The 10,010-nt window shown below is 62.2% G+C and overlaps 1 protein-coding gene across 1 annotated transcript; it reads left to right on the top strand.

Moving 5' to 3' along the window:
- The first annotated feature begins 601 nt into the window (after positions 1–601).
- Positions 602–9,738, top strand: GTF3C4 (general transcription factor IIIC subunit 4). Its single transcript, XM_075324938.1, is given in 14 exon segments — positions 602–619; positions 907–990; positions 992–1,147; positions 1,149–1,160; positions 4,858–5,220; positions 5,222–5,755; positions 5,757–5,948; positions 5,950–6,255; positions 6,257–6,282; positions 6,284–6,626; positions 6,774–6,904; positions 7,471–7,546; positions 7,548–7,560; positions 8,578–9,738. Coding segments are annotated over 14 exon segments (2,319 nt in total). The 3' UTR covers positions 8,643–9,738.
- Positions 9,739–10,010: the final 272 nt, after the last annotated feature.

A 10,010-nucleotide genomic window follows, 5' to 3' on the forward strand; every position in this document is an offset into this window, starting at 1 on the left:
GGGGCATTATACTGTGTGGAGAGCACTGTGGGGGCATTATACTGTGTGGAGAGCACTGTGGGGGCATTATACTGTGTGGAGGGCACTGTGGGGGCATTATACTGTGCGGATTACACTGTGGGGGCATTATACTGTGTGGAGAGCACTGTGGGGGCATTATACTGTTTGGGGGGCACTGTGGGGGCATTATACTGTGCGGAGGGCACTGTGGGGGCATTATACTGTGTGGATTGCACTGTGGGGGCATTATACTGTTTGGGGGGCACTGTGGGGGCATTATACTGTGCGGAGGGCACTGTGGGGGCATTATACTGTGCGGAGGGCACTGTGGGGGCATTATACTGTGCGGAGGGCACTGTGGGGGCATTATACTGTGCGGAGGGCACTGTGGGGGCATTATACTGTGTGTGGATGACACTGGGGACGTCATACTGTATGGAGGCCATATAGAGGTAGCACTAAGCGGCTTCACCAGAGACAGTTACTACACTACAGTCTGGGAAGGTTTGGTTGAGCATTAATGATATGCCGGCCGCTGTGCTCACTCTCCCGTCTCTGCACACTGGCCGGTGTGCCGCTTTCCAGCACGGTGTACACAAATATGTCGCCATTACAGACGGTGATTGCAACTACATAACTCCATTTATATTCTACCCAGCAACCAATCAAATATCTGCTTTCATACGCTACCCGTGTGCTGCAAAGTTAAAAGAAAGAATCTAATTGGCTGCTGCTGATGGATAGCTCCTCCCCTGTGGCCGCATATTGCCAAAACAGTGACTCCGACAGGCGGTAGAGGTGCAAGTCCCGTCTCCATGGGCGGCGGGGGCCTGGCTGAATGCGTGTCCCGCTGTGATGACGTCGCCCTGTAACGGGGGAAGATGTCAGTAGCCGGGTCGCCGCCAGCCGCCAGGTGCGGAGCAGGAGCCGCGTCCGAGCTTCCGCCTCTCGGTCATCAAGCGGGAGCCGGCGGTGAGGCTGCTGCACCCGGGTGACGGGGCTGGAGCCGCTGTCCTGGTCGGAGGATCACCGGGTGGCGGTGTGCACCAGCAGTAACGTGTCCGTGCTGGAGCAGGTGTGTGACATCCACAGCGGCGGCCCCGAGCTGTCCCTGCACCGCACCTGTGTGCCCGCCCCGCAGAAGACTCTGCGTCCTCCGGGTAGGTGAGCGCGGACACCGGCGACCTCAGCCTCCGGGGGGGAAGAAGCCGGCCGCCGGGGAGGAGTAAGGGAGAGGGGTGCCCGGCCGCCGGGGAGGAGTAAGGGAGAGGGGTGCCCGGCCTCCGGGGAGGAGTAAGGAGGAGAGGGGTGCCCGGCCGCCGGGGAGGAGTAAGGGAGAGGGGTGCCCGGCCGCCGGGGAGGAGTAAGGGAGAGGGGTGCCCGGCCGCCGGGGAGGACTAAGGGAGAGAGGGGTGCCCGGCCGCCGGGGAGGAGTAGGGGAGAGGGGTGCCCGGCCGCCGGGGAGGACTAAGGGAGAGGGGTGCCCGGCCGACCGGGGGAGGAGTAAGGGAGAGGGGTGCCCGGACCGCCGGGGAGGACTAAGGGAGAGAGGGGTTGCCCGGCCGCCGGGGAGGAGTAGGGGAGAGGGGTGCCCGGCCGCCGGGGAGGAGTAAGGGAGAGGGGTGCCCGGCCGCCGGGGAGGAGTAAGGGAGAGGGGTGCCCGGCCGCCGGGGAGGAATAAGGGAGAGAGGGGTGCCCGGCCGCCGGGGAGGAATAAGGGAGAGAGGGGTGCCCGGCCGCCGGGGAGGATTAGGGGAGAGGGGTGCCCGGCCGCCGGGGAGGATTAGAGGGAGAGGGGTGCCCGGCCGCCGGGGAGGAGTAAGGGAGAGGGGTGCCCGGCCGCCGGGGAGGACTAAGGGAGAGGGGTGCCCGGCCGCCGGGGAGGACTAAGGGAGAGGGGTGCCCGGACCGCCGGGGAGGAGTAAGGGGAGAGAGGCGGTGCCCGGCCGCCGGGGAGGACGTAAGGGAGAGAGGGGTGCTCCGGCCGCCGGGGAGGACTAAGGGAGAGAGGGGTGCCCGGCCGCCGGGGAGGACTAAGGGAGAGAGGGGTGCCCGGCCGCCGGGGAGGACTAAGGGAGAGAGGGGTGCCCGGCCGCCGGGGAGGACTAAGGGAGAGAGGGGTGCCCGGCCGCCGGGGAGGACTAAGGGAGAGAGGGGTGCCCGGCCGCCGGGGAGGACTAAGGGAGAGAGGGGTGCCCGGCCCGCCGGGGAGGACTAAGGGAGAGAGGGGTGCCCGGCCGCCGGGGAGGACTAAGGGAGAGAGGGGTGCCCGGCCGCCGGGGAGGACTAAGGGAGAGAGGGGTGCCCGGCCTGCCGGGGAGGACTAAGGGAGAGAGGGGTGCCCGGCCGCCGGGGAGGACTAAGGGAGAGAGGGGTGCCCGAGCCCGCCGGGGAGGACTAAGGGAGAGAGGGGTGCCCGGACCGCCGGGGAGGACTAAGGGAGAGAGGGGTGCCCGGCCGCCGGGGAGGACTAAGGGAGAGAGGGGTGCCCGGCCGCCGGGAGGACTAAGGGAGAGAGGGGGTGCCCGGCCGCCGGGGAGGACTAAGGAGAGAGGGTGCCCGGCGCCGGGAGGCCTAAGGGAGAGAGGGGTGCCCGGCCGCCGGGGAGGACTAAGGGAGAGAGGGGTGCCCGGCCGCCGGGGAGGACTAAGGGAGAGAGGGGTGCCCCAGCCGGGGGAGGACTAAGGGAGAGAGGGGTGCCCGGCCGCCGGGGAGGACTAAGGGAGAGATGGTGCCCAGGCCGCCGGGGAGGACTAAGGGAGAGAGGGGTGCCCGGCCGCCGGGGACGGACTAAGGGAGAGGGGGGTGCCCGGCCGCCGGGGAGGACTAAGGGAGAGAGGGGTGCCCGTCCGCCGGGGAGGACTAAGGGAGAGAGGGGTGCCGGACCGCCGGGAGGACTAAGGGAGAGAGGGGGCCCGGCCGCCGGGGAGGACTAAGGAGAGAGGGGTGCCCGGCCGCCGGGGAGGACTAAGGGAGAGAGGGGTGCCCGGCCGCCGGCGGAGGACTAAGGGAGAGAGGGGTGCCCGGCCGCCGGGAGGACTAAGGGAGAGAGGGGTGCCCCGGCCGCCGGGGAGGACTAAGGGAGAGAGGGGTGCCCGGCCGCCGGGGAGGACTAAGGAGAGAGGGGTGCCCGGCCGCCGGGGAGGACTAAGGGTAGAGAGGGTGCCCCGGGCCGCCGGAGGACCGCCGCCGGGGAGACTAAGGGAGAGAGGGGCTGCCCGGCCGCCGGGGAGGACTAAGGGAGAGAGGGGTGCCCGGCCGCCGGGGAGGACTAAGGGGAGAGAGAGGGGTGCCCGGACCGCCGGGGAGGACTAAGGGAGAGAGAGGGGTGCCCGGCCGCCGGGGAGGACTAAGGGAGAGAGAGGGGTGCCCGGCCGCCGGGGAGGACTAAAGGGAGCGAGAGGGGTGCCCGGCCGCCGGGTGAGGACTAAGGGAGAGAGGGGTGCTCCGGCCGCCGGGGAGGACTAAGGGAGAGAGGGGTGCCCGGCCGCCGGGGAGGACTAAGGGAGAGAGGGGTGCCCCCGGCCGCCGGGGAGGACTAAGGGAGAGAGGGGTGCCCGGCCGCCGGGGAGGACTAAGGGAGAGAGGGGTGCCCGGCCGACGGGGAGGACTAAGGGAGAGAGGGGTGCCCGGACCGCCGGGGAGGACTAAGGGACGAGGGGGTGCCCCGGCCGCCGGGGAGGACTAAGGGAGAGAGGGGTGCCCGGCCGCCGGGGGAGGACTAAGGGAGAGAGGGGTGCCCGGCCGCCGGGGAGGACTAAAGGGAGAGAGGGGTGCCCGGCCGCCGGGGAGGACTAAGGGAGAGAGGGGTGCCCGGCCGCCGGGGAGGACTAAGGGGAGAGAGGGTGCCCGGCCGCCGGGGAGGACTAAGGGGGAGAGGGGTGCCCGAGCCCGCCGGGGAGGACTAAGGGGGAGAGGGGTTGCCCGAGCCGCCGGGGAGGAGTAAGGGAGAGGGGTGCCCGGCCGCCGGGGAGGAGTAAGGGAGAGGGGTGCCCGGCCGCCGGGGAGGAGTAAGGGAGAGGGGTGCCCGGCCGCCGGGGAGGAATAAGGGAGAGGGGTGCCCGGCCGCCGGGGAGGAGTAAGGGAGAGAGGGGTGTCCGGCCGCCGGGGAGGAGTAAGGGAGAGAGGGGTGCCCGGCCGCCGGGGAGGAGTAAGGGAGAGGGGTGCCCGGCCGCCGGGGAGAAGCGAGAGTGGGGGCGGGGAGGAGTTGGGGCGGGGGGTGCCCGGCCGCCGGGGAGGAGTTGGGGCAGGGGGTGCCCAGGAGGGAGAGGGGTGCCCGGCCGCCGGGGAGGAGTAAGGGAGAGGGGTGCCCGGCCGCCGGGGAGAAGCGAGAGTGGGGGCGGGGGTGTCCGGCTGCCGGGGAGGAGTTGGGGTGGGGGGGTGCCCAGGAGGGAGAGGGGTGCCTGGCTGCCGGGGAGGAGTTGGGGCGGGGGGTGCCCGGCCGCCGGGGAGGAGTTCGGGGCGGGGGTGCCCAGGAGGGAGAGGGGTGCCTGGCTGCCGGGGAGGAGTTGGGGCGGGCGGTGCCCGGCCGCCGGGGAGGAGTTGGGGCGGGGGGGTGCCCAGGAGGGAGAGGGGTGCCTGGCCGCCAGGGAGGAGTTGGGGCGGGGGGGTGCCCGGCCGCTGGGGAGGAGTTGGGGCGGGGGGTGCCCAGGAGGGAGAGGGGTGCCTGGCCGCCGGAGAGGCAGAGGGGTGCCTGGGAGGGAGAGGGGTGCCCGGCCTGGTAGCCTGTGTCAAAGATGGAGTTCAAATGGTAACATCCTTTGTGGTCTCTAGCAGAGGGTGTGTTACTAGAAACATCCCTGGCGGTCTGTGGTAGAGAAGGGGTTAATAATAATAGCGCTCCTTCTTTCCTTCCAGGTTGGGTCTCCAAAAGACGTGGAGGAATGTCGGGCGAAGTTCTCCAGATCCATGGACCCGTCGGTCAGTCAGAAGTTCATGCTGGACCGAGTATTCAACCCGGAAGGGAAGGCGCTGCCCGCTCTGCAGGGATACAAGTACGCCTGCTGGTCCCCGGTGGGCTGCGATGCCAATGGTAGATGCCTCTTGGCGCTCCTGACCTTGGATAACCGGCTGACCGTCAATGCCAATTTTGACCGCCTTCAGTGGCTTCAGCTGGCGGACCTGACGGACATGTACGGCGACCGCCTGGCTCAGAGCGACTACGTGATGACGAGTGTGGACAAAGCTGGCGACCTGGAGGAGTTTGCGGAGTTTGAGCGGCCGGCACAGTATGCAGACTCCGGTGAGGATGGAGTGGTCGGGCATATGTACCACCCAAGAGATCCTAGAAAACAACACCTGCCGGGACGTGGACACCGTCCTTCTGGCCGTTCTGTTTGAAAACGGGGACGTTGCCGTGTGGCAATTCCAGCTGCCCATCAAGGACGGCGCCTCCATCATCTCCTGCAGCACCATCCCCTCCGGGATCCAGTCCCCCAGCGTCCTGGCCTGGTGGGAGTACGAGCACAGCAACCGGAAAATGAGCGGCCTGATCATCGGGAGCGCCCTGGGTCCTGTGAAAATCATCCCGGTCAACCTAAAGGCTGTAAAGGGGTATTTCACTTTACGGCAGCCGGTCATCCTCTGGCAGGACGTTGACCGCCTGCCGGTGCACAGTATCAAGTGCATCTCGCTCTACCACCCCTACCAGAAGTGCCGCTGCAGCCTGGTGGTGGCGGCGCGGGGATCCTACGTCTTCTGGTGCTTACTGTTAATATCCAAAGCCGGCCTGAACGTTCACAATTCCCACGTGACCGGGACTCCACTCCTTGCCGATTGTCTCCATGGCGGTGGACCGGCAGAACGGCACCATCTACACCTGCTCTATGGACGGGAAGGTCCAGCAGCTCATCCCCATCTTCACCAACGTGGCTCTGACGTTCGAGCACCAGCTCATCAAGCTGTCGGACATGTTTGGCGTGGTGAAGTCTCACGGCATCGCCATCAGCCGCGTACGGCGCCTACCTCGCCTGCGTCACGTCGGAGGGTATGAACAACGGCATCCATCCCGTCACCAAGAACTATCAAGTCCATTTTGTGGCCCTCAAGACCTTTGAGGAGGCGGCCGCTCAGCTCCTGGAGTCCTCGTGTCAGAACTTCTTCCGGCAGATGGATCTGACGGATCTGGTACGATGGAAGGTCCTGAAGGATAAGATCATCCCCCAATTCCTGACAGACGCCCTGGATAAAAAGATGGTGGAGGGCGGACCCCTGTACTTCTGGAGGTTCCGCCTCTTCCTTCTGAGAATTTGGTACCCAGTCCTTCAAGAAGTCGTCCTCGGACGGTGTGGAAGCCGTGCTCCAAGGAGTCCAAAGTGTCAAAGGTGGCGGAGGTAGAGCTCAGCGCGGCCGAGGAGCAGGACGGGCAGGTGAGTCCCATCAGCCCCAGCCAAAGCGGCAGAGACTCGGCAGAGCCTGATGGGGGGTGTCCTCCGGCAGAAGAGGGTCTGCAGGAGATCCAGCAGAAGATCGATGCTGTGGAGGCACATCTGACCCGGGAGCACATGAAGCGCGTCCTGGGGCAGGTCTATCTGCACACGGGGGATCACCGAGTACACCGCCATCCCTACCGGGGCGTCTGCGCCTACCTCATGGCCAACAAGGACAGCGAGGACCGGACTGCACAGGTGCGCCACTTTTCCATCATATCTTTACTTTTTTTTTTTTTTGTTAATACCAAAGCTTAAATCAGCAAATCTCAGTAGTGCTATAAACAGTTCTCTCTGTTATCAGCCATTTCAGACTTATTTTTTTTGTAACATTAACCCCTGCAGGTCCTGATTGGACACGTGGAGAAGAAGATGAACAAGCAGACGTTCCCCGAGTACTGCAGCCTGTGCAAAGAGGTGTTACCCTTCACGGACAGTAAGAAGGCCCTGTGCCCAAACGGACACCTGTGGCAGAGGTGAGGGCGGCGTCACCCCCGCGAATTTCCATGGGGCGATAGTCTATACCGTGAGCAAATAAGTCACTTATAATATTGTCTGGCTGCAGCCTTCAGTGTAAACCCCCCCCCCCCCCCCCATTTTATTGATAGATCTGGGATCTAGAATATACTGGATATATTAATGTAGCCATACAGTCACGGCCACCATTCTTTACACTGCAGGCGGCATGCACAATTGCAGGATTATATCAGTGTAACGTCTTGTACTGGAATGGTGATGGCAGATTACGCGGTCACTATATAGTGGGGTCTGAAGTATGGGACCCCCGACCAGTTCTGGGAATGAAGGGAACCCTGTGATACATGATGCCAACACTTCTATGATCGGTGGGGAACGACCTCCGGGATCCTGAGACTGAAGGAGACGTTTTGGGGGAGGGGGCCATAATCCACCCTTAGAATGGGCCCCATCCTCTTTATTCTAAGGATCAGTGGTGGATTGAGGTCACACCTCCGCCTCCCGGATCATTAGGTGAGGGCTTGTCCTCTCAGTGGTGTCCTTCTCATATCTGGACTCATTTTAGGTGTTCCCTGACCTACCAGGCGTGTCAGACCCTGGAGTACCGGAGGTGCCTACTGCACGACAGCATCGCCCGGCGGCCCCGTCCCTGAAGGTAACACTGGTCACGATCTTATAATGGCAGAACTAGTTTTCCTCCTCGTCACCTCGTCCTCTTCTTTTCTCTCTCTGTAGACTCTTAAACCCCCCCCCCCCCCCCCGTCCCCTGTTTTTTTTTTTTGTTTTTTTTTAATCTCTCTGTAGACTACTGTCCCCTGGTCCTCTTATCTTAGCCTCGTCCCTCTCTCTCTGTCCCCTGGTCCTCCTCTCTCTATAAAGTACTTAACCTCCTTCCACCCCCCTCTCCCCCGTCACCAGATCCCCCTCACCCTCTTACATTCTGTTCTCTCTGTAGACCACTCCTCCGTCCCCTGGAACTCCTCCCTGTGGACTACACCCACTCTCATTCTCTTATCCAAGACTCCTCTCCTCCTCTCTGTAGACTACTCCCCAGCCCACACTTATCCTAGACTCATCCCCCTCTCTCTTTGTAGACTACTCCCCATCCCCCCTCCTCTTATCCTAGACTCGTCCTTTTCTCTCTGTCCTCTGGTCCTTGTCTTTCTGTAGACTACCCCCCCATCTCGTCCTTTTCTCTCTGTCCTCTGGTCCTCATCTCTGTAGACTACCCCACCATCTCATCCTTTTCTCTCTGTCCTCTGGTCCTTGTCTTTCTGTAGACTACCCCACCATCTCGTCCTTTTCTCTCTGTCCTCTGGTCCTTGTCTTTCTGTAGACTACCCCACCATCTCGTCCTTTTCTCTCTGTCCTTTGGTCCTCGTCTCTCTGTAGACTACCACCCCATCACATCCTTTCTTCTCTCTTCCCCTGGTCCTCGTCACTCTATAGACTAGCCCCCCTCCCCCTGTTATCCTAGACTTGTCCCCTTCTATCTCTGTAGACTAGACTACTCCATCCCCAGGTCCTAAACCCCCACCCCGTTCCTCTTATCTCTCTATAGACTTGTCCCCCCTCCTTTGCTGCAGACTCCCCCGTTCCCTCATTCCCCTCGCTCGCTGTAGACCCCTGCCCCCCCGCACCCCTCCTGATGTTTTTGTATCTTCTCTTCCAGACCTGGAGTGGATTAAGCGCTTACTGAATGGCCCCTGTACACTCTGCGACTCTCCGGTTTTTTAGCACTTTTTTCTCTGTTTGGAGATCAGGACTGTGACGTTACCGGAGGAGAAGTCACGTGACCAACGAAACTCCGGGCCAAACTCTTCATTCTGATTGGTTGGTTGCAGTGGAGGAGATGGCGAGGATGTTCGGGAGGTTGGAGCGGAGGGACGGCCCAGCTGTGAGGAGCCCCCCCCCCCCCCGCAGCACAGAGTGTTTCAGCAGAGGCGTTTGCCGCTCTCCATCTTTGAGGTCGTGTGCTATTAGGAGGAGGACGGTGACAATGAGGGGACCAAACTGACAAAATATATATATAGCAGAGCCGACCTGCGCTCTGTGCACCCGGCTCCTCGCCCGCACCCCGGCTCCTCGCTCGCACCGCCCGTCTTTCTGCTATTATGTGATTTATTTATTATTGACCTGTCGTTCTATCGCAGTCATCCATTGGTTGCAGTCGCCGGCGGCGTCTGTCACATGACCAGGGGCGTGCTTTTTATTTGGCGACGTGTCCCGATACAGGACGCACTTTATCGCGGGAGGGGACGCCTCTGAGATTGTGGGCTAGGGCTCCTGAAATAGGGGGCTCCTATGTGGTGGGGGTGCATTGAGTGCTGCTGGATCGTCATGGTGACCTCATTTTTGTCCGGGGGGGGGGGGCTCTAAATGTTGTAAAACTTTTGTCATTTCCTCCCAAAAGACTGAGGACAAGTGTGATTATTATTTATGTTTTTGGAGTCCGGGGTCGGTCCCATCACTTTTAGGGACTGGAAAAATGTAAGGAACTTCCAGGGCAGGACTGGTTGCTATGGATACAGGAACAGCCATAATGGTTGTCAAGGAACACAGCCATAGCAACCAGTCTCTCCGATCACCGCGGCCAGGCAGTAATTGTGCATCTCTAATATCTTGTCCATAGCAACCAATGTTATAGATATCTGGTTGCTAGGGGGGATATGATGGCTTCTCGGGCCCTGTCACCCACTTCCACGTGGTCTCGTTGTAAATACCCTCGTCTGTTCCTGCGCGTCCCCGATTCATGTCTTATTTATACCTTTCTTTTCTACGTTTTCCTTGTGATTGTCAAAAAGTGAATAAAGGGAAGATTTATGAGAGCGGAGACGTGAGCATCCATCACTGATCAGCCCGACCTGGCGCGATATGTCTGATTATATTGGGGGGGCTGGTATATGTATAATATCAAGTGCTGCAGCAGCTGAGGTGTTCATTATAGGGGTCTATGGTGGTGCTTGATGTTGGGCTCTGCAGCGGTGTGGGGCTCTGCAGGGGGTGCTTGTCGCGAGGCTCTGCGGCGGTGCTTGTTGGGCTCTGCAGCGGTGTGGGGCTCCGCAGGTGGTGCGCGGTGTGGGGCTCTGCGGTGGTGTGGAGTTC

This window comes from Anomaloglossus baeobatrachus, chromosome 9, assembly GCF_048569485.1.
Source record: "Anomaloglossus baeobatrachus isolate aAnoBae1 chromosome 9, aAnoBae1.hap1, whole genome shotgun sequence".
NCBI classification, from domain to species: Eukaryota; Metazoa; Chordata; class Amphibia; order Anura; family Aromobatidae; genus Anomaloglossus; species Anomaloglossus baeobatrachus.